At 38.2% G+C, this 25,764-nt stretch overlaps 1 protein-coding gene across 6 annotated transcripts in view; it reads left to right on the plus strand.

The window, feature by feature from the left end:
* Positions 1-25,764, plus strand: part of LOC108978352 (arginine-glutamic acid dipeptide repeats protein) — a 57,042-nt gene that overhangs the window by 7,542 nt on the left and 23,736 nt on the right. For 3 of the 6 annotated variants that reach the window (XM_018948584.1, XM_018948588.1, XM_018948587.1), the window contains exon 2: positions 21,728-21,862. In XM_018948584.1, the coding sequence (XP_018804129.1) occupies positions 21,800-21,862 (63 nt within the window). In that variant the 5' untranslated portion in view covers positions 21,728-21,799. Of the gene's footprint in view, positions 1-21,727; positions 21,863-25,764 lie in introns of those variants that run through there. The other 3 variants (XM_018948586.1, XM_018948589.1, XM_018948585.1) reach the window with 2 other exon arrangements.

The raw sequence follows: 25,764 nt of genomic DNA on the forward strand, positions 1-25,764 counted from the left end.
AGACCAACTGCGAGTTTATTTTCATTTTTTCGCCAACCACGATACTTATTTCTCTGAATATGATCTTAGTAACTTCCTAACGTATAAAGGAACTTTTTTGCATACCGTTATACAAATGAAAAGCTAATTCGGTGAATTTATTTTCAGAAACGTAGTTTTGCTATGCAGTGGCTTAATTATGTGAGCACAAGTGTATAATGTAAACTTGAATAAAATGGAAATTCACCGGTTTAATAACCATATTAAATATTAAGTTTAAATATACTCCTAATTGCAATGTTACATAAAAAATCTATTTATTTTGTTGTATTTTCTTTATATTTGTTGATGCATACTTATCTGCAAGATCACCACCTCCTCTTTCAATAAGCAAATAATCCCTAAAATATAATACATTTCTCATAAACTTATTCCATGTGTCAGCTCACACATTGCTACATCACTATAGATCTATAGAGGAGCGTTTATATGTATGTGTGCATATGTGCAGAGCATTTGGCTCAATGCCAACTAAGGCAAAATAATATCGAGTCATCGGTTTTGCGAATTTCCACGAAGTCAGGTTGTTGGAAAATAAATTTTACAACAAATTTGTGTATTAAAAAGTATTTAAACTGAAATCAACCCACTTGCACGGTACACAAATACGCGCACATGAACGTATGTATGTATGTATGTCTATGTAAACACATGCGCTCCAATATGCACTTAAACCGTGTATATTTATTCATCTTTACCTTACCCCTGCATGTTTGTAGGTGGATGTGTATGTGTGTGGGTGTGCCGCGTAGGAACGTTAATCTCTGCACTGCTTTTGTTTAACATGTTTATGCGGATTATTAAGGATTAACTGACTGGAAGCCACTTAAACAATGGCCAAACGACAACACTGCTATAGCAACAACAACAACAACATCAACAGATATGACAATAATAATAAGTGTACAACAAAAATATTGCTGATGTTGTTGAAATCGCTTTTGTTGTTGTCTTTTTTCACATTCATTATTCATACGCAAATTTACTTAACATTTAATTGAAAGTAAATTGATTTATTTGTAAAGCTACAAATGAAATAAATACTTCAGTTTTCACATACATATGTACAAATGACTGTGCCGCCCTCAACCCTTATCATATTTGTTAATCGGAGCAGTGTTACGATACACACTGCCTTTACACTCATATTGCCGGCAACACGCACGAAATTTTTTAAAAAGAAAATAACAACAAGATGTTTTTCTAGCGGCAGAATTCTACCAAGTTAACAGTGTTTGGTCGGATAAGAATCCCGTACCTATAATACCCTTCACAGGTTCATTTCTTATAGCATAAAAGGGCATACAAAAATATTTGTCCAGATTTTCATATGTCAATGCATATGACAGCTATTTGCTATAGTGGTCCGATTCGAACAATTCATTCGGAGATTATAGCTTTGGCTTTAAAAATAATCTCCGTAAAATTTCATGAAGATATCTCGTCAAATAATTTTTTTTTGTATACAAGGACTTCATTTTTGTAGGTCAGTTTGTATGACAGCTATTTGTTATAATAGTCCCATCTGAACAATTCGTTCTGAGATTGTAGCGAAGCCTTTTATAACGATTTATGCCAAATTTCGTCATGATATCTTCTTAAATAAAAAAAGGTTTCCATATAAGAATTTGATTCAAAAAATTCGTTTATTTGGTAGCTATATACTATAGTGGTCCGATTCGAACAATATGTTCGGACATTATAGCGTTAACTTTGGTAATTATCTGTATGAAATTTCCTGAAGATATCTTGTCAAATAAAAAAGTTTTCTGTACAAGAACTCGATTTGGATCTGTCAGTTTGTTTGGCAGCTATAACCTATAGTGATCCGACTCGAACAATATGTTCGGACATTATAGCGTTGCCTTTGGTAATAATCTATGTCAAACTTCGTGAGGATATCTTGTCAAATAAAAAAGTTGTTTATACAAGGACTTCATTTTGATAGGTCAGTTCTAATGGTAGCTATATGCTATAGTAGTGCTATACAGGCCGTTCCGACGAATGAGTAAGTTCTTGAAGAGAATAGGACGTGTGCAAAATTCGAGTTGACATCTTAAAAACTGAGAGATTTGTTTCCACATATACAGGCAGTTAGGCGGACTTGGCTAAATCCAACTCATCACGCCGATATTTATGCTTAAAAGGGTCTCCAACGTTTCCTTTTGGGTGTTAGAAACATTTAGGGTATAATAAATAAAAAATGAAGTAAGAAAACTTGAAAAGCAGTAAGCAAAAACAAGGAAAATCAAAGGGTTGCGGTTGCGGTAGTCGTAATTGTGGTGATCGTCGCCACCTAATAAAACCCATGACTAATCAATTTCTGCATATTTATTTGCGAGCGCTCATAAATTTTAATAAATTTCATTATCACGCTATAAACCCTCCGACAAGCAGCCGCAAGTTGCCCAAAGCACTCAACGCTCTGCACCAAGTGGTGGTGGTGTTGGTGGTGGAGAGTGGCATCGAGAAAGAGAAGGAGAGCGGGCGACGACAGGGTGGCGAGAGAGCGGAAAATCATGAAGCGAAGTGGCTAAATAAACAAAACAACGAACGAAAAATACTACTCAGATGAAATACCACAAAGCATAAGTAAAAGCTACAAATCCCTAAAATACTCTTGATAAAATTACATAAAACTAATCATACGAAAAATGATGAAGGTACGTACACACAGAAGGACCAAGTTGTCGTACGTATCGTCGGCATTGGCTTACAGCAGCCATCAAGCACCCACAGCGCACGATATGGTGGTGGGTAGATACCAACACATACACATACACACGTTCTACAAAACATACTCGTAGTATACTGACTTTAGCCAAAGCTACTGTCTATAAGGAGCAGTTCCATAGCCAAAACGGCGTGCGCCACGAGGTACGAGGTACGAGGCACGAGGGTGAAGGTTCGTGGTACGAGCGAAGAGCTTCGAACGACAGGCAAGCGAGCGAGCAAACGCGTGCGGTATCTACACCGACAATCTGTTTAACAACTTCATGAGCAAATCCAACAAATCGGATGCCAGTGGCATTTACTCGTTTTCGTAAGTGGCTTACAAGCCAGCCGACATGAATACTTGCGCACACAACACACAACGAATATAAAAACGCCAAACATTGAAAGCATATAGTTATGGATTCAATCTGCGAGTGCCACTGTATGGTGGCAACAGCAGCCGCAATGACAGTGGCAATGCCAGCTAGCGAAGCAAACTTTACAGCTTTCAACCGAGCAAACCCAGTCAAACAGTCTGTTCATCCGTCCGTCCGTCTGTCTGTTGCCTGTGCACTCCATCAGTCAGCCAGCAAGTAAGCTCGTCAACTCTATGTATGCGCTAGCCAGCCACCCAGTAAGGCAGTCTCTTAGTCTGTCAGTCAGCTCGCCGCACAGTTATCCATCCAACTGTCTGTGCGCTCATCAACTCATCCAACCGACCGACCGACCGCGGCCGACTCACCAACAATCGTAGCAAACAAGCGAGCTGCCAAGCATTCTCCGCTTAAATATGGCACGACGAAATGAAGTCCGACCACGATGACAAGGATGGCGTTGGCGATTGTGATGATTTTGATGCTGATGCTTACGCTGTTGAGTACCGATGGCGACGCGTCCATATGCCAAACAACTGTACACAACAACGCGAAATACTAACAAAAAATTAAAAACAACAATAGCAGTAAGTAGCGCCCGAACGGCTCGTGTTATGTCGGACGTTGGTTCGCCCAAAAATGAAGTGAACATAAAAAAGACGAGCGAGCAAAAAAAGAATTGAGGAACGTCACAAAAGTGTGGAAACTTTGGGAGGTAAAAAGCATTCTATGGACCAAAGGTACACATAGCAAATAGCAGAGGGCATGGTCGGTTGGTCGGTTGGTCGGCAGTGACGTGCCGAAATGGAACGAAACGAAGCGTTGCTAATAGTGGTGTTGGGTGGCATGGCGCGGCGCTTTTTGAGGGTCTAGCAAAAGCGTTCGGTGATTAAAGACAAGAAGAAAGACGGCAAAAGCATTGGATATGAGTTTTTGTTCGTTCTGCTGCCAGTAAAACAGACAATGCGCCGATCTATTGTTGTACTCTTGATTCTGATTGCTTTTAAGTGAGGAAAAATACTTCACTTAGTCATGATTTTTGAGTTCACCAAATTGTCATTTTCATTTAAGCTGAAAACCAACACACTCACACAAAACATAAAAGGCAGTCGGGTACATTAAAGCGAATACGGTTATTTAAGCTAGCGCTCGGTTAAGTAGTGGACTAAAGTTGCTAGCGGTCCATCGTTCTAATTGATGTTGATTTTGTGCCTTAAATGGAGTTCAAATATAATTTTAGAGTGCTCGCAAGAGTGGTTTCCTCGACTGTTCTCCACAGCTATTTTCTAGGCATAATATTCCAGACCTAGGTCAATTGCGTAGCTTAATATACTAATTTGGCTCAACAATTTATGTTTGTGTTATGCGTAACTAATAAAAAATAACGGTTCCCACGAAAGTCGAGTCTAAGTAACAGGAACGGAACGGAGCGAGATTTTTGTTCGGCCAAGGATCATGAACACGGCACCATGGCTCCAAATTGATTCTAAATGTTTCGGTCATTACAACAAAAACATAACATTTTTAAAGATTTGAAAAGCCTGAAAAGAGAAAAAAGGTTTTGGAAGGTCAGAACCCACGAATCTTTCCTTCCTCTTCTGATTGAACTCGTGTTGGCATCAGAGATATCAGAGCAGCAGCTGATATCAACATATATTATGAATCACATTTCGTGTAGTGTTTGGTGTATGAAGCGTGTCCTTGCTAGAATCGTAGCAAAAGACTCTTCAATGTTTTGCAAAAAGAACGTGACGATCGTACGAAAGTCGCTTGACAACGTTGCTAAAGGCTCAACATTTAACAAACGCGTCATTATGGGTGACAAGACGTGAGTGGTATAGAGCCGCAACAAAATCTTCAAGTCACTAGCCGGCAGCACATGAGAGAAAAGATAAAGAACGGTCTTTAAATACGCCGATCCAATATGGTCGCCTGGATGCAGTGAAACGCGTACGAGGAAGCTTCAAACATGTTAGAACACTGCATTCCGGATTACGACAGGATTCCGACGACAGGATGTTTTAAGGAACATAATGAATTCCTCTCCAAGCAGTTTCTGCTGGGATGACTTCGCAGAATCGGTACCGCCTCCTAGAAGCGTCAAGAGGCCCTTCCTCAACTATGTCGACTACATAAGACAATATGCTGATCAAACTTCGGACGCAACGAACTTCAGACATGCACTGATCGCCACTCACAGTGGAGCCATTAACACCTTCACCAACGCCCTCTAAGTGAATGGCGTACTTGGGGTCAAACAACCACCCATTGCAGACGACGACCTCGAGTTGCCACGTAAATCGAAATTCATCTTGCGCAGCTTTCTCTGCATACTGTAGCGGGTTAAAGTTCTACTTATCCAGAATAGACCCTGACATAACAAACCTCTAGTCACCTCTTTGTATGCCCTAGCAAGGCACCCTACGCATCTTCTCTTTTTGGTCCGACGCCGTTGAAACAGCACGTTTTTTGGATCTATCGTTGGATGATCTCCATGACAACCTATATAATCCTTCCCATTCTAACGGTATTAGGTACACGTTACAACCACAACAACAACAACGAGACATGCGGTAATAAAGGCGGTATTCAAGTGCGCGAAAATGAGTTCTCAGTCCGTGTCATATTTGATCAGATCAGGTATACTCGTATTAAAAACGTTAGCAATATTATTTCGGGAATTTTTAAATTTAAATTATATTAAAATATCATGAGCTATATTTCCTGTTCTTATTGTTGTGTCCGGTATTATGCAACAACTTGATACATTTTTTATAAATTTTACAACTTTTCTCTCAAGACTATATTTATGTATGGCATCAAAGAGGATATTTGCAACGCTTTGCTACTGCATAAAACTATGGTTCACAGCCACCACTAGTCTACTATGTACATAAGTGGATATGTTTGTAGCGGTGTTGCCACATTGTGTAATATCACCAGTGGATGAAAGTGCGGAAAAGTACCGATTGAGATTAACTCACTGACAAATTGAAGCTGCCATAAGCGGGTGAAATGCAACAACACACGCCATATGTACTTACTATACAACAACAACAACAACTACTACACCAATCAAACAAACACATGCACCACATACTTAGTTGGATGCAATGTTAGCTCAACGCCGACCGACCGACKGGAGTGTGCTGTGCGCCACTAAAAGTATTGCAAGCAAGAGGATTTGTTTATTTTCCGCCCCAGAAAAAATCCCTACAATGTATGTGGTTTCATCTTCATCTTCATTGCCGTCATCGTTTGTCGTGTACGCAGCATCAGCATCAGCATCAGCAATAGCAACAGCAACGGCATCAGCATCAGCTTCGGCATCAGCATTCAAGCGTTCAGCGAAAATTGTTCAACAAATGTACAAATATCCGTCCACTACAATATTCGATGTTTAACAAGATCTCTGTGTCGACATCGTCAGCTCATTTTTCGTCTGCCATTGACTGTTGCTCTTTCCGTCGCGCTGTTGTTGTTGTAGCGATTTTCATCTGCCGTTGCGCGGAAAAGAGCTCACCAGCGCTTACATTACTTGTTTGTGGTTGTGGTGCTGCCAGCATATGAATTTCATTTGGGCAATCTTTTGCTGTTGCCCGTCCGTCCATTCGCTTTGGTTTATTTTCGTTGCTCGCTTTTGATCTTTGTGCGTGCTCAGCAATAACAAATGCACATTTTCGCCTCCCAAAGAACTTATTCATAAGTCACTTAAGCGGTTCATGCTCCATGGTCAATACGCAATGATGAATAAAGGCCAGCTCATGTGCATACCAACCCACATACATACATACATACATATCATGGAGGCCAAGTGGCAAATGGCAAAAGCGCTGAGCGTGTGGACTATATGAAGACACAAAGAGCTTTTTCGCAAGCGTTTCACAGCGTAGTGCATGTGTATGTGTGTATGTATGTATGTATGTATGTTTTGTGAAGTATGTCTGTCTTTTTAGCTGCTAGTTTTTGCGGCTTTGCGAAATCGCCTCAAGTGGTGCGGTAAGCCAGTAAATGTTTGACTTCGACACACAGGCACGCAAAAACATAGTAGCACACAAATACATGCATGCGTGTGCAAATATGTAAATTTGTATTTATGCACTTCGTAAACTCGGTATCGAGACATTTTTTTTTTGTATACAAAATGGTAATTGCCCAGGTCCTCAAGGATGTAAGGAAAGCGTTGGCTTCCTGCGCGATTGACCCTCTGGACTTTTGGTTTCACATTTTTTGTTTTTGTTGCAATTTTTTCGTCATTCAACACAAACTCTTTGACCTTTTTCATGCATCTGCATATTTGCAGCTACACACGCACTTACTTGCGCACGCAGGTTGGCTTAAAACGACAAAAATATGTAAGAATACATTCATAAGAAAAACATTTTTTTTCTCTTTTTTCTTTTTCTGTCCAGCTTTCGACAGCATTTATTTGACTTATGCAGTGCCGCCGTTGTGGTATTTTCATGCCAACAATTCTCATTGACATATTACAATGGCATGCCCTCTGGCGCGCGTGCGTGTGTGTGTGTATGCGTGTGTGCATGTAATTGCCGTTAATTATGTAAGCATCTCATAAGTCATGCTTTTCCACAACACTTCCAATTACACTTCGACTTCTTCCACATTCTTTATTTTTAGCTGCGGCTTCTTTTGTACGCGTGAACATTTCCCCGTTTCCCCATTTCCCCCCATTATTCTCACCTTTCACATCCGTTCGCTTTGCCGTTTGTTGTACATACATATAATGCAATGTTCGTATTGTTGCTGCTGTTGTTGTACGCCTAATATGTTTAGCCCAGTATGCCACTAAGCTGTTATTATTATTACGATATGCGCGCGCGTTTCCATTATTAACCTGAGCAGGCGGCCCAGTCAGTGTTGCAAGTCATTACGGCATAACCCAGTGCGCCAAAGAGAGCAGATTCTTGCATGATTGGAATCATAATTTTTTAAAAAAGTTTAGTAATGTTTTCACGTAAACATAACCTGCAAAGAAATGAAATTAAATATACACTTTTTAGGCCCAACTTTTTTTTTACCAAAGAAATTACATGCAGAAGCAAAAATAAAGTGGTCGATTTCGATAAAGAGAATACGCGGAGATGAATTTTTCACCAGAAAAATTATTCACTTGGTGCCGGATTAAAAGGTTGATGCATAAGAACTGCCTAACTAAGCTCTCAGAGCTTCTAACGATTCGCTTTCGATGTGTATGCCCTGGATTTTCTTGATGGAATCCAATTCCTCATTTATTGGCCAAAGCTGACCGCTTCAACGCGTGTGTTTCCGTGAGACGAACAGTTTGGTGTATATGATTGCCTGCCAATCCCACTAATCGTAAAGTAAAACCTTCCTGACCGTCAATCCCGTTTTGACTATCGTTTGTGCCATTCGTCCACGACCGTTTTCTCCTGATGTTGTTGATCGATTTCTACTCACCAGTTACCAATAGCTTTAGAAAAGGGTCGATTTTGTTGCGATTTAGTGGTGATTCGTAGACTTTATGTCCATGCAGACTTTATGTGTTAACTCCTTTGGGTCCTCATAAATCCAGCTTCTTTTGTATGCAGCCTTATTTAAATGGTTGCAATTTTTTTTTCCTACAATAATTAGCTTCTGCAATTTCTATTATTATTTACATTTTACTGTTGCAGTACAATAACCGTAAGGAATTTGGCCTGCGTTTTCACATTTCTCGAAGAAAACTGTAAAATATGTCGTATTTGATTGATTTCCATCTTTGAGGCGTGTTCGAATAATACTGAGTGAAGCAAACACAAAACTGAGATTGAAATTTTATTTTTTTAACGCCATATAGGATAATCTGATCGACTTATACAAAACGATACACAGATTAGTAAAGCCATCTATAGGAAAAATAATGGCCTGTTGTTCTACCTTTTCGCTGTTTGTCGCTGTCCTGCTCTTCCTTTATTTCACCCAGCGGGTATTACGTCGAATACTCTCAGATCAATGTCGTCGTATATCTCGGACAGTTCATCGTGCCGATTCGCAAAGAATCATAAATCTTCCGCAGAACCTTTCTCTCGGAAACTCCTAACGCCGACTTATCTGTACCATATAGTAGGACTGGGATGATGAGTGAGTTGTACAATTTGGTCTTTGTTCGTCATGAAGGGACTTCATTTCTCGATTGCGCGGTTGTTATGGCGAATGATATCGTTGTCGTCGGCGTACGCTAGCAGCTGTGCACTCTTATAGAAAGTGGTACCTTCTCTATTTAGTTCTGCAGCTCGACTTATTTTCTCCAAGAGTAGATTGAAGACGTCGCACGAAACGGAGTTGCCTTGTCTGAAGCCTCGTGTGGTATCGAACGGCTCGGAGAGGTCCTTCCCGATTCTGACGGAGCTTTTGGTATTGCACAACGTCAGTTTACACAGCCGAGTTAGTTTTGCGGGGATGAAGGTTAAGTAACCAGCACAAAATGGGGTCTGAAACTGAAATCTCCATGTAAAGCTCGGTATTTTGAAATTATTTTGTCTACTTGTGCCTTTTTTGTTATAAAGTCATGAACGTGCTTATACAACAACTACAACCAACTGCCGTATAACTGTTATCAACATCCAACTGCTAAAGAAGGGTTTGGTGGAAATTATCAATTTATGACTGCTGATAAAAATCATAATTTCTAAAGTGGAAATTTGGCACTCCCACTCCTTTTAGCTTTAGCTATTATGACTAAAAATTTGAGAAGATTTTTGATATTACCGTTATTAGTAGGTGTTCCGCTCGCAATTTGGCTGCATGGGTTAGCTGTGTGTGAGTTTAGTATATTTGATTGAGTCATTGCCTTCTTTTGTTGTTGTTGTTACTATACCACACTAGTTGCTTTCAACGTTGTTAGTGCTGTTGGCGTTGTTTTTGTGCTCGATGTTAATTTTCTTGTTGCCGATGTTATGTTCGCGGCGTTTATTTATCTCTGCTAATGCTTTACAAATTACTTGTTAATTTGTATAATAACAATAATCGAATGCTTCGTTGAAAGTATTATTGGTGTTGAATACAAAAGGAAAAAAAAAATACCATTTCTTGTCTACACACAAAATACACGAGCGCGTACAAGTTGGTGATATACACATTTTGGCGTACATTTTCACTTACATACATATGTACATACACAAGTGTATAAAATCCCAACAACAATAGCAATAATATTTCACCAAAGTTTGCTGGCTCGCTACCGCTCACTTGCAGCGCCACTGCTGGCTGCCACTTACCATGATGATGATGATGCCAGGCTGGCAATGGCAAGTAAGTAAGCCGAAGCAGACCGACCAGGCCAAAGCCAAAGCAAGCCAAGCACCAGCAGGCAGGCGGCAGTCAGACAAATAACGACAATATCGAGTCAGCAGCAACGGCAGCAGGCAGCCCGCCGCTAGGCAGTCAATTACACACAGACACACACACACACACAAACATTTTTATTTGAGTGCGAGTAAGCAATGCCAAGTAAAGTAAGCTATGGTCGTGTCAGCCCGTTTATTGCCGCCTTTCTCATGCGATCTCTCCATCCACCAGCTGTCGTGTCGACCGACGCTCACGGAGCTCACAGAGCTCACGGCACGAATTTGTGGTTGCGCCGAACAACAGCAGGGGCCCAGCACCGAGGGGATCACGCACAAACACACACATGTAAGTGTATGCAAAGATATGAAGTCGGTTGGACAGAAGGTCATAACGGCGGTTGGTTACTGCGTCGGTCTGTCTGTCAGTCGTATGCCCGGTCGGCGGGTCGCTCGTTTCACCAACTTACTAAAACTGTTGCCTGCTGTTGCCGCTGCCGCTGCCGCCAGCATGCCCAGCCAATCCAGAGCACAGTGCGCGTGTGTGTTTTATGGTCGCTGTTAGCTGTGTTGTTGTAATTGTTGTTGTTCTTGTGTGCATATACTAGCACTCTTGTACCTAATAGGGAAATCACTTGAGGGATTTATTAAATGTGTATTTTGCTATTCATTTTCTTACAATAATTCACACAAATAGCTTTGTTTGTTGTTGTTTGAGTAATTAATTTAAGTTTAAATGTGTCGGAATCGGTTTCCGCTCAGTTAGATCTAGCACACATTTACTCCTGCATTCAAATGCGTGTGCGTTTACTACCACACCTGCAGTCTCATTGTATGTATGTATATGTATGTGTATGTGCGCTGTGTGTCTACACGTTTAATGCTTTGTGAAAAGTAATATTGTTTGGATTAACTGATAGACAAGCTACTCACTTAGTGTAAGGTCTTTTGTCGTAATTAGTGCCGCTTTCGTGCTGAATTTGTAACGCTTATCGATCGGCAATTGTAGTAGCTCCCTCTGTTTGTGTATTCCTTTATATGCCTGTGTGTGTGTGTGTGTGCATAGGTGCGAAATACAATGCCACTCGATCACCTTTTCTTACGTGCATATCTATATATTTGCACAGCGCTGTCGTTCGGTGCCTGTAGCTGATCGCTTTTGATGGATAACTGTCGGCTCAAATGTGTCGAATCTTTTATATTAGTAATATGTCTGTATGTTTGTCGGCATTAAGGTATTGTGTGGACTTCGTGGAAGAAAGCATGTAACGAATCTAATTTACCTATTTACGAAGTCTTTAAATACATCCCTGCTTATATAATAAAAGGAAAAAACCCTGTAACATTCACCCATCCTACTTTTTGGTAAATCCAAAATATACCAATTCTTGCACAGGTTGGTAAATTTGATCTGTTCGACGATAAGACTTCTCACATTTCTGTAAACAAGAAAAATAAGTACAAAGGCAAATAAGACCGGGATGCATGTCTTCGTGTCTTCTTTGTCGTAGCAATATAAAGAGTTCTTCAAAGAAAATATGTAATTAGACAACAGCTATTAGCACCTTTCAGGCTGAGTATTGTTTCTTATATATTTTTTTTTTTTTGTGAAAATCTCCGCCTAGGAGAAAGAAGTGAAGCTCGGCTTTACCATGTAATTACGCGCATACACCTGCCGTAAGACCATGCTGTCGTATGATATAGAAGGTATTTTGCTCAATTAGATTGGGCGAGATAGCAATTCCACTGACAGCCGATTCTACCGTTCTGACGACAGTCTGGTCTACATCACCGAAACGGATCCGGGCTTTTTATACGGTCAAGGACTGTTAACTCGACAGAACTCTGCCGTTACAGCAACAATAGCTGCCGATTTTACCGGTTTCGTTACCGGATTTTATCCAAACAGGTGTTGTCCTATCGGCGATCCAACCGTGTTTTTATTGTTGTACCGGCAGAAAATATTCCTGCAGTATTTTCTTATAATCTATAAAAATTTCTAATTTATAGTCCTTTAACCGATAAATATTCGGGTCCGTTCCGGTTACTTTGATCCGCTTGACGTAGGAACGGTAGGAATAATTTCAAGGGATGGTGCCGAGTTCCTTGGACAGATAAAAGTCCGTGTTCGTTCCTCTTACATGAATTCGATTAACGTGGAACAAATCCTGTTTTTTTTCTTTTCGTATGCTAATTGCCAAAGTTATATGGATGAAGGCGTGAAATCAGCTACTGCTACACTGACTTCTCAACTACCCAACTTTTTCAACACTGATATTGAAATATCTCCGTAAACGCAACTTCGGCGAACTTGGCAAAGCGATTGGGATTGATATTAGGCCTTCAAAAATTTGTGGTAGACGCAAAGCTGTACGCTGATCTAGAAGGGTTTGGTGATCCATAACTCGAAGTTTTGGGGATCACAAAGTACGACGATCACATTTAATAGAGTCTAAATTTCTAAATGACAGTTAGTCTAAACTTAGGTTCAACGTAGAACGCTTGAGCACTTTTTAATATTCAGTCCTTGATTTTATAGAGATGTATTTGTTTGACCCATGTGGTTAGCTTAAGTTCTCAAAAATGTAGTTCGAAAGAATCTATCAGGTGACTAGTGAGAGTTCACAGATCTTTTTAAATTGGGTCTCAAGAGTACTGCAGGAAAGGACAGTAGAGCAGGGCACCAGGGAAACAATGGAGCTTTTCTTTTGCATCTGCAAGACAACGCTGTAAGCATCTAAGTTCCCACGGTATGAAACACTAGAGGAGCTATCGACAGTGGGGTCGCAGAGTCTGGTAAAATTCGTGTCAAGCGCATTTATCCTAAAGCATGACTACTTATCTTGGGCCTAGCAACTAAATCTACCATCACCATAAATCACCATCTAGTATCGCAAAGAACCAAACTGGTCTATACGTGACTCATCGGCCTACCAGATTAACTTAACCTAGCCTTTATTTACTTTTCTTTGCTTTTGTTACAAGTGACCATTCCACTTGAAAAAATCTGAAAAAGATGCATTGTACTAAAATTGTATTTTTTATGAACCAGGACAAATGAATATTCCTTATTATCTAATTTTAGCTTGGTTGCAGGGTTAAGTTCAAATTATTGCCTTTAACAATGACACCGCATCCACTTAGACAAATCCAAATGTATGTTTGTTTTTATTCATAACCACATAAAAATTTCAATTTTAGGTCAAAAACACGCATTATATTTGAAATTCCCTCTTAACACTAGAAACAACCCCACATGCTGCTTGGGTTATATTATCCCTTTTATTTTCATTATTTTTTGTGTCGCATTCAATTGGTTTCGATTAACCAAATGTAACCGCAATTTCCCAAATTACCTAAAATCGATTTATGTAGTTGCATGCGGTTAATAAGTTTGTTCCTTTTTATTGCCTTCTAGCCCCTCCCTACATGTCATTTGTTTTGCGATATTAAGCAGTGACCTTAAAATTTTCTTGTTAAAACCATAAAAGTCAACCCTCCTCGGCTATAGCGCACCGAACGACGAGAAGTCTACTTTTAAAAGACGGTCGACGGAAATCGCCATCACCAACCCAACCTACCATTTTCCTACCGGTCCGTTATAGCTTAACCATGATATGAGTATTAAACGACATTTGTTCGGTGAGGCGCCGAATGCTTACGTATTCAGTGTACATCATCCAATGTTCCTTCCTTCCTTCCTGACGATTTGTGTGCCGCTGCCAGCGCACTCACAGGCACACCGTGGATTTTAGCTGTCTCTCTGGTTTTGCGCCCATTCGCCTTGTCGTCGTCGTCATCGTCGACATCGGGGTGGCAAGGCAAAACAATCGAGGGATGTTGACGGTGATGGTGATTTTAATGGCGCTTCTTCTGGCAGTGTTAGTCGCAGTGGTGTCGCTATAACATGCGCTTAGCGTTGTCGCCTGTGCCGTTGCGCTTTGGGTCGAGTGGTGTTGAAATCGTGATACTGCTAATACCTACCACATTTGCCACCACTTCTACGTAAATATGTATGTACATTTGTTGCTCCTGGTAATGTGTCCTCTTCCATATGTATATGTATAGTATGTAGGTAAGGCTTTTTTGTTTTAGCTTTACGTTTTGGTACTCACTGAAGCTCGCAGCTCTGACTCGTCGCTGGCAACAGTCGCTTTTGTACGCGCTCGTTAAGCTTGGAGTTCGTTTGGCTAACAGTTGCAAGTCATGGCAGTTCGAGCTTTGCCGTGCTTATGTTTGCGCGCGCATATGCGCTCACTGACACAAAGGAACGACAGGAATAAAAGTGTCGTGTCGTGCGGGGCGGTGCGCTATTTCGTTCCTATCTGCGTGACGGGCATGACTTTGTCTATTGGTCTCATGGCTGTCGTCGTCGTTGCCGTTGGTGGTGAGAAATTCACAGTCACTAAATTGTTGTCTGTCGCTCCGCCAGGCGAAAAAACACACTTTACCCACCTACCTACCCGCCTAATACCCTTGCAGTCCATCCGCATCGTCAGCGCACCGTTTTGTGCCGTTTTTTCGGTGTACCTATTACTTTAACACTCGTCGATGTGGTAATATGCCGTAATTTTTCTCTACCACGCGCCCACTTAAATTTATTCAGTGTGAAGTGCAAATCAGTTTAAAAGACTTACTTGTACAATATTTTTCTTGCTTTTTCAACGCTTCGTCGACTCTGCCTGCATGCCTTCTCGGTCGTGTCCATAGCCTTTCTATGTGCGCCTGCTCTCGCATCGCGGCCATATGCTATCTGTGCTACCTTTATTAAATTTGCACTGTGTATTATGGGTGTAGATTTATGACTAATAAACTGTTTGATGTTTCGTTTTTATTACGCGCAAGCGCTGGAGCGGCAGTCGGGTAATCCAGTACGCTAATATACGTATTTTCGGATCGCCCATGGTAGTGGTTACGGTGGATAAAATTCCATTTATTTTATGCGATAATTACCAACGATCTTGGATCTATATTTGCAAACAAGCACTTGGATATATAATCATCGTTTTTTGGAACCGCAGTTCATATTAAGAGGGCTCAGCGCTCTAAGCGCTCTTAACATAAGCTAATATGCCCAAGATTAATTAAAATGTTGGTCCTTATGATATATGCTTCTTCTTCACTGCCATACACACTGGTTGTATCTCAGTCGTTTCTGTTTTTCGCTATTTGGCGCAGTCGAGTTACCTTCTTCAACTGATTCGAGGTCTTCTCTTCCTCTGCTTCCACTGATGGGTACTAAATCAAAAATCTTCAAATCTGGAGTGTTTTCTTCCATTCGCTGCCGAAGACGGCTTTAAAATCGACGAAGAGATGGTATGTGTGGATCTTCCTTTTTTGGTCTCTTCCAAGATTTGTTGCATGTTGAACATCTGGTCGATAGTAGATTGTAGATTTTCCGGATCTAAAGCGATCGATAAGGTCCGCTTAGTTAGTTGACGGTGGGTTTCAGACTTTCACACACTAAGCTCTATTAGACATTATATGCGATATTAAAAAGACTTATCCCACGATAATTGGCGCAGTTTGAGGAGTCCTCCTTTTTGTGGACTGGGCAGAGCACATGTCTTAGACCATATCTTGAAAATATGATTGAAAGCTCGGCTAGTATCCATCGAATCTCATCATAGTTGGGCAACGCATCATATATTCCATCGTTATTGTTTGGCGGAATCGCGTTCGCCATCTCCAGATGTTACACTTCCACTGCCATTCAGCAGGCTGGAGAAGTGTTCGCTCCATAACTTCAGTGTGCTCTGAACATCAGCCACTAGATCGACACTTTGGATCGATCGCAACATTGCAAAGCAGGCTCTCTGCTCTTTCTCTACTGCGTAAGGATTTTACGGGGAATACCGTCCCACAGTTCCTTTATAGATACGTTAGTGGTCGAATTTATGGAATTTGGTGTATTGAAATATGGAACGATCACAAGCCGAGGCACAGAATAAAATATTTCATAACTTGTTTGCAGCGTTTCAAGAATCTTCGAAAAATCACAGTTCCCTTTTAGATACGTTAGCGGTCGAATTTATGAAACTTGGTCACAGAAATATTAAACGGTCACAAACCGAGGTAAAGAGTAAAATATTTCATTATGCTGATTGAAAGTTAAATTTCTTATTCTTCCATAGTTGTATCAATTTTACTCTCTTCGGTCACATTTCAGTATATTTAGAGATGTTTCTTCTGGCAACATAAGACCTGGGCTCTATACAGCAAATTAGCAATCAGCTGTCAATTGCAGTGGTGTAGAGTTTCATACGGTCTGGTTAAGCTTGTAAAAAAAATGGAAAAATTAGTCTTTGCTTTTTCGATCCCACCGGTTACATGACCCTAAAACTCCTACTCTAACCGACCACTACTTCTGTACTTTATTCGATCCTTTCTGTCGCCTTCAGCAGACATTTCACCTGTAGAATGATTCTGATAAACTGTGCGCTATTGAATACCGACTACTTTACTACACAAGCAAAGCGTTGTACTAAAAACTTGTTTATCAGCATTATTCAACAAGCGTCCCACTGTGCTGTGCGGCAGTTAATTTTTTTTAATATCTCTTTTATTTATTTCAATATCTACATGCTAATGTTGCTGTGTATATCATTGTAGTTGTTGTTGTTGTCACTTTCGGTTGTGCGGTTGCAGCTTTATGATGATTTACAATATTATTATATGCACCCATGCCGTGCTACGTCACCCCGACACACCACCGCCACACGCCATCGTCGTGCTCGTCGCCATACTTCGTGCCCGCGTACGCCCCGTTGCCTTGCCTTAGCTTACCTTGGTTATGCGGTGGGCTGACCGATTGGCGCGTTGACCAGCTGTCTGACTAACTGACTGAGAGTGGCTGGCTGGTTGGCTGGCTGGATCGTTCGTTGGGTTGCCTGGTTGGTTGGTCGGTTTGGCCGTTGGAATTGCTCGTGTTATTTATTCATAATAATTTGTGTTTGTTTTGTTTTTGTAATTTGTGCACTTCGCTGTCGGCTGTCGGCTGTCGGCTGCCGTTTGGCGGTTTTTGTCTCTGCGCTACGTTCACCGTTTGCTGATTATGTTTGTGCTGTTGTCGCCGTTGCTTGTGTGCTGTGTGTGTTATGCTTGGCGCTGGGCGGCTGTTAGCTCGAGCTTGTTTGAGTGTATTTTTAATTAATTGCATTTAATTGCGATAATTTGTGTGCACTTTAAATGCAAAATGCGAGTAGCAATTGAGTGCGGATTTTGTGATGTGATGTGATGCGGTGTGTTGTGGTGTTGTGGTGTTGTGGTGTTGTGTGGTTGGTGGTGTGCTGCACGTTTACAGCGTTGCATTGCGCTGTGTATGCTAGGAATAAAAGCGAAAGCAACAAAAACAACAAAATCGACATAGGAATGTGCTGTGATAAATAACCTATCGGTAGCAAAACTACAACAACGACGACAACATGTCATATTACAACAACAACGGTGAGTAGAGCGGCGTCAATCAGCAACCAAACACTTTACAAGGCGTCAAACGACACCAGCAACACTACACCACACCACACCACACCATTCACCAATCATGATTGCCATCTACAGCCATCACCGTTCCATCGGCTCACCTCCACCGCCGCTGCCACCATTAACACCAATGAACATTATCGCTGCCGATATCGTCATTGGGCAATTGAAATTGTAATTGAGTGTTTCGTTATTGATTTATTGAAGTTGATTTATTGCCAAAATGTGTTTACTGCTGTTTATACGTACGTCAGTCTTTGATGTTCTTGTTGTTAATGTTGTTGCTGGCGTTGCGTTCCTTCACTCCATGCGAATGTAATTCCATTTGTTGTTGCAGTAAGTGGATTTAACGCTTTATTACTGCTGTTATTTTTGCTATTATCCTTGATTTCGAAATCCTCTTTAACAACTGCAGTTATAGTTGTTGCTCGTGCTGATGGACCTTTTAGGCAACCAGCCAATAGCTTCCATTACAGCAACACTTCCACATAAATCGACAAAGTGGAAAATCATTCTACAGCTGCTCAATGCCGCACCGAACACGTAGGTAAGAAAGGTGCCCGCCAAGGATGTGCCCGAACTAAGCGTCGTGTGTATGTATGTATGCTTGTGTGTGCGCAGCTGTATTCGCACAAAGGTTCCGCGCTTTTAAGTGTGCGTGTTGTGTTAATTTGATTACAAATAAACCATTTACGCCTCATTGTGCATTCATATCTGCCCGCCTATGCATACATATCGCCTTACATATGTATATGCCGTATATACCCACACATGCATGCATACATATGTATGTATATCTTTGAGTATCTCGTTGTGCAGCCCTCAGTTATGTCTGCTGTGGTATTCTGTTGTTGTATTTCATGCTATCGCTGCCAATTTTCTGATGTGTTCGTCCTGTGGTGGTTTTTCTTTTAAAAATTTCAAGTTCTTTTTTTTGTTGGTTATTCTTAATTTCCTTGCTTCGTTTTCCGATTCGTCTCATATTTCGTGCACTCAGTGCGCACTTCGGTCTTTATGGTTGTGTTTGATACGTATGTGGATGCCTTGTAGGAAGCGTTGTTGCTTATATTTTCGATACCCATGACGTCTGAGGGATTCTACGATATTTTCAGGTGGAAATTATAGGATACTTTCTAACGTTACGATTCGAAGTCAAAGTTCCAAAATGTTGATCTGATTTGGTATGACAACTACGTTTTATAGTAGTTCGATCTTTATAATTTATTGTTCGTTTGACTCTTACAAAAAATTTATGCCGAGTTTCGTGTATATATCTTGACAAATAAGTAAGTTTGCCATACAAAGGCCTGTTTTTGGTCCTTCAGTTTCTATGGCAACTATATGTTATAGTACTCCGATCTGAACAGTATATTAGGATATATCCCTGCTTTGTAAAATAATCTTTGCCGAATTTCGTGAAGATAACTCTTTAAATGAAAAAGTTTTCCAGCCACTATAGTAGTCCGATACCGACGGTTCAGACAAATGAGCAGCTTCCTGGGTCGAAAAAGTCGTATGCAAAATTTCAGACTGATATCTCAAAAACCGAAAAATTGTTCGTGGCAAATAACATATATAGTACTTCTAGGGTAAATAGTAAAATAAATAAAAGATTATTCAAATCTGTTAAAAATCAAAAAATTTACACTGAAGCAAGATCTCATATATATTTTTTATTTTATTTTATTGCTTAATTCTCTCTCTCCAATTTCTCTTTTCATTTTTTGCTTTTATTTGAAATTTTTTTACTTTCAATGTAAACATATTCTGCTTTGGCTTAATGAAAAGTTTTCCCACAAGGTCATCTTACATTTGTAGTGTACCTTTTGTTGTGCGCCCCAGGAGGGACATGTTTGTGATTTTCCTGTCAATTGCAGCGAATTTAATTGTACAACCTTTGCATTGATGTTCATTGTACTAGATGGACCCCTCTTCTGCTGCATTGTACTTACTGTAATTATATCTGCTACTTCACTTGCTTTACATTTGACTGCATTGAGGCTTTAGCTAGGTAATAACTGCGGAGAAGTGTACTCACATGCGACGCTGTAGACAGTGGGAATAGGAATGTTTTTTTTCCAAATATTTAAGAAGTATTTTAGAATTGATTGACGTGTTTTTACAAAAAATTTGGTAATGTTTTGATATTGGAAATCAGTATTCTTTTTCTTTATTGGCGTATTCGACTACTCTGTAAATATAATGTAGACATAATATTCGTTTTAGATCTTCATGTATAAATATTAAATATTTTACAACTAAGGCAATTTAAATTCATAGATTTTTGGAAACTAATCAAAGCGAAATTAATAAAATTCATATTTGTAGGTATTAGATTTTAGGTTTTTTCTTTACTATCCTTTCGAAGATAGATTTTTATATTAGTGGAGTATTTTTAAAATTTTACCTAAATTTTAAACAATAAATAAATAAAATAAATTTTAAAATGAATAAAGTTTTTTGTCATAGTGTTATAAAATCGTAAAAAAAAATATTTTAAAAATGTTTTTTAAATTTTGAACATGCTATTATCATTTTCCCTCTCATTAAAATGTTTATTTTTTAAACGTAGAAGAAAAGTTATTTGAATTTTTTTTTTTTAATTTTCGAACTCGAATTTCGAACAGTGAAAAAAGTTATTATTTCAAATTGTTCAAAAATGCATAAATTTTTCCATTAATTAAAATTCTTACATTTTTGAATAATAATAAAAAATTATTGGAATAAAATTTTCGAACATGCAAGTTATTTTTCCATTAAAATTCCAAATAAAAGTTAGTTTAAACATTTTTCAAAATTTTCGAACATGCACGTTATTTTTCTACTCATTAAAATTCTTATTTCTTTAATAATGAAAAAAAAAAATATTTGAAAAATATTTTCCAAATTTTTAAATGTACTTTATTTTTCTACTCTTTAAAATTCTTAATTCTTAAAAAAAATTTTTTTTGAACATGCAGGTTATTTTCCACTAATTAAAATTCGTATTCCTTAAATAATAAAATAAAAAAACAATTGGAAAAAATTTTCCAAATTTTCGACCTAAATTTTTCCAAATTTTCAAACATGCATGTTATTTTTCCAATGATTTAAATTTCTACTTCATTAACAAAAGAAGTTATAAAAAATTTTCTAAATCTAATTAACCCTTTTAGTGCCGGGAAGTCGATATATCGGCACGCGTCTTTTAGCGGTTTACTACTAGTTTTCTATAATTTTCAAATGAGTTCGAAAAAACTAGTGCCATTGTTTAGTTCTGTATTTCAGCCACAATACACAGCTTTTTGAATCAGGTAAATATTGTTTCTCATTTGGTTTTTACAAGCACTTTTTCGAACCCTTGTAAAACTGTTAAAAACGGCCGGTTTTTTCGTATAGACACCTCTATTTTGTCCGGCACTAAAAGGGTTAAATAAAGTTAAAAAAAAAATTTCAAATTTTCGAAAATGCAATGTTTTCCGCTCATTAGAATACCTATTTCTTAAACAAAGAAAAAAAAATAATAATTTGAAAAATATTTCGAAAATCGTTTAAATTTTTTTCCCGCCACTGTACTTAGGTGCGTACGTGCTTTGGGCACATTTACCCTTAAATATCATTATCGCCATCAGCATCAACGCTGCTCTATCAATTACCTTTGTCGTTTTTCCTATTTTCTGATGCTTATGAATTACCAATTCAATTTAAACCACCCCATTGCGCTATCGTACTTCCATTATTATCGTATAACTTTACTTTGAATTATTGAAAACCATAAAATAATCTTTATTGTGTGACTAATGAAACGTTTGTTATTGTTGTTTTCTCTTACAGTTTAAATATTATATCATCATAGAGGGCAATAAAAAGCTTAACACTGGACCGGAAGCGTGTCTTTAAAGGGTAATGGCGGCCTCCACTCAGGGAGAAATTCGAGTGGGTCCCGGCCACCAGGTAAACGATGTCTATGTACGTACATAACTCACGAAAATCTCACGGTAACAAGTCTAATTTTTCAAATTCAAAATTTGCATCAAACCAAATCGAAAAACCAAAACGAAACGAAATCAAATCGTTTCCAAGTCTTAACGTAATCATCACAATCGTATCATAAAGTTCATACACTAGTCATCATAATATTATTTTTAATTTTTTATTTTTTTTGTAAGAGTAAAAACTTTCGTTTTGTATATATTGTACACATGTTTGTGTTGTTGTTGCTACTTAGCGTTGAGTTGTAGTTACGTTAATACAGATTTTCACATTTTAATTTGCTCTCTGCTGACACGGCTGACAAGTTATTATTTATGTATTTACGTGCGTGTGTGTATTTGTTGTATGTCGAGCTTTAGCCTTTTGTATTTGTATTTTATTGCTTTGCGGTTTTAATTTCAGACCTTTTTGTTTTTGCTTAGTTGTTTTTTTTTTTACATTGTTATAATTAACTTATGCTGAGTTTATTTCTGTATGTGCGCGTTGTGTGGTGTTGGTTTGGCAGTATTTTCACTTGATTATGTCTGTGTAATTAGCGCTAAGCGTATAATCGCATTTAGAGGCGGTTTTAGATATTTAAATAAATACATTTGTAATTAATAGCATACGTGAATACTTAGGCTCACGACAAATATGGGTTAATTGAAACTTAATTGTCGGTATTTTGCTGGTTTTGACGCCATGTCACTTAGTTGTATTTACAAAGGAGTTTATAACATTAGCCAAGCGGGTAAATAAACTAATTGATGAGATTATTACATTTTTGATTTAAATAGATTTGAGCGCTGTGCTGCCATGCCTATTTACAAGCGCAGATGAAAATGGGAATTTCTTTACATATTGGGAATTGGTTTACATATGTACATACACACCTGCTCAAAATAATAGTTACACGATAATACTTAGTACTCTCAACAGTTTAAACAACTTTTTATGGGCTGTATGCGACAAGTTATGCTGTAAGTTTAATTAAGATAATATGGCATCGCCTTTTCTAAGAAAATGAAGCATGTGATCCCCCAAATTAATGCGTGTGTCAGTTTGGCGTGAATTCTCAGAAAATAAAATTGCTCAATATAATAGTTACACATAAGTGAACTTAGCTTTTTGTGAAAACAAATTTAATTTTATCCAGTTTTTCAATTTTTTTTTTATCTGAATTGGTAAGTTTTCTTTCATTAAAGCTCAAAATGCTGCAGATAAATTAAATTATTTTTTAATCAGATGGATCGGAAGTCACATTGCTCTGTTGAAGAAGCCCGGCTGGTTTCAAAGCTCAGAAAGTAAGAAAAATCGCTTCGGGAAATTGGGAAATTAGTGTAAAAGTCTCATAATTTTGTTTAAAATGCTTTAGAGCGAAAATCTTGTAGGGAGACTCGTGGAAGGCCACAAAAAACGAGTAACTGTACTCGCCACATTTTAACTATTTGTAAAAAGGACCCACTCAACTCGTCGAAGTTGATAGCAGCAGAAATTGGAAATGTAGTAAGTGCCAAAACAGTTCGGAGGCGTTTGCAAAGGGCCAAGCTACCAGGACGTATAGCCAGGAAGTTCCAAAAAATTTAGATATGAGGTTAAATTTTGCAAGAAGTCATTTAGATTGGTCAGAACTTGAGGGAACAAAAAAGTGGTGAAACATTTTATGGAGCGATGAAACGAAAGTAAATTTGTTTGGAAACGATTGTGAGAGAAATGTGCGTCGTTCAAAAGGAAAGGAGTTTCACGTTCAAGTCACAAAAAAAAAAAAAAACTGTGAAGCATGGAGGTGGACACGTCATGGTGTGGGGATGTTTTTCTTGGTATGGAGTAGGTCCTATATACCGGATAACTAACAAAATGACAGCGTCGGAGTACAAGGAAATACTTCAAAATGTCATGATACAATATGCTGAAGAAAACTTACCAAAACATACCTCCTAACTTGTTAACGTTTTGAAGTGGCCAAGCCAATCCCCGGATTTAAATCCAATAGAAAACCTATGGGGAGAGCTAAAAAAAATTTTGGCAAGTCAATCTTTCTCTAACAAAGACCAGTTATGGGAGTGCATACAAAAAATTTGGTATGACATAGCTAAAGAAAACTGTCAGACTTTAATGAGTAGTATGCCCAAACGAATAAATAAAGTAATCCAGTTTTAGCTATGAAATGTTTTTGGATCTACATTTGTTAGTTTTGCTTTTTTTTAACTGAAGTTTATTTAAATAAGCTTGTAAATATTTGAAAAATATAAGTACGTTTGCATTTTTCTTAAAAATTTAAATATATTATTTTGAGCAGGTGTGTATATTACTATCAATCTCTTTTACACCAAAATGTAGTTGTATTTGTTGAAAACCTTTATTGAAGAGTTCGATTCAAAAGTTGAGAATATCATTGACCTACAATAATTTCTTCTTGTCATAATACACGCAGAAAGATAAAAAAGTTATCTAGGAAGAAGGTATTTGAAATCCACTAAGCCAAATATTAGTAGTCTTCCGTAAATAAAGGGTGATCCATTTCGGGTTTTCCTATCTTTATTATCATTCGAAATAACAATGTTTCGTTTTTAGTTTTCGAAGATTATCTCTTTCAAATATTGGTAACTGGCGACACCAGCTACAAGGTCTGAATTGAAGTGGGAAGGTACATTTTAAGACATTAAATAGTCGGTTATCATGGCACGATAACTTTCGCCATTGATGCTTAAGTTCTCACCGGCATCATTTTTGAAGAAATATGGACCGATGATTGCACCGGCCCACAAGTCGCACTAAACCTTTTGTTTTTTTCTGAATTAAATGGCAGGTATTGAATCTCTTCAGGTTGCTTTTCGTCCCAAATGCGGCCATTTTGCTTGTTTACTTACACATTGAGTCAGAAATGAGCTTCATCGCTGAACAAAATTTGGCTCGAAAAGGTCGGATCTTTTGGGAACTTATAAAGCGTAGCAATATGCTTGGGAAGGTCGAGCGGCTATAGTTTTTACACAAGCCGTTTACACTTTCATTTATGTATATAATTTGTTCCTAAAAGTATGTTTCCTTGTTTTTATTATAACTAAAAGAATTGGACTACTCTTCAAAGTTGCAAAATTAATTTTCAATTAGTACTGCCTAAGGATCTCCTAAAGAGTGTACACATTATTAGTAAGATGCGAAAGTGCCTAAAATTCGATTCCGACTGTGTTTCTCGAACATTTGTACATATATAAAATTGAAAAAATATGTGTTATGTTTCAGACTCAAAATTACATGTGAATTGCTTAGGGCCATCGAGCCCTACAATGACAAAATACAGCAGCGAACTCTCAGCAAAGCCACCACATTTTCTAATGCACATTTTTATTAATTCTTAGATCTATAGATAATACAGTTTCCTAATTCCTTTTCCAGTTTCGTATCATCCAGAATTTTCGAAAATTGTATAAAAAAAGACAAGAAATTAATTACTTAATGGAAAAGTAATTGAATCTCAAATAAGAATTTTCATCCCTATTGTTGACTCGAGCAACAGTTGAGTTAACAACGTTGTTGTCCTACTTTAGGTTAGGTGTAGGTTAAGTTTACGTTAGATTTAGGTTTTTTTCCCAAAACTAATATACATATTGGTTAATATAAATGTTAATTAAAGTTAATTAAATTTTATTATAATTAAATTTTAATTATAATTTTATGTACTCTACTCTCGTTAGTTGCAGCACGTTGTCACTGCATACTGTAAATATTTACTTGCTGAAACCTTCAAATATTTATACTTTTAGTATTTCATTTGTATACTTCATAATTTATTCTTTTCTTTTGTTATGCATTTAATTTTTTATTTTTGTAGTTTTATTATTCCAAAAATATTATTTCTACAATATATTTTGTTTTTTTTCTATGATTATTTTTTTAGT

The sequence above is a fragment of the Bactrocera latifrons genome, unplaced genomic scaffold, assembly GCF_001853355.1.
Source record: "Bactrocera latifrons isolate USDA-ARS-PBARC rearing strain unplaced genomic scaffold, ASM185335v1 scaffold_120, whole genome shotgun sequence".
NCBI lineage: Eukaryota > Metazoa > Arthropoda > Insecta > Diptera > Tephritidae > Bactrocera > Bactrocera latifrons.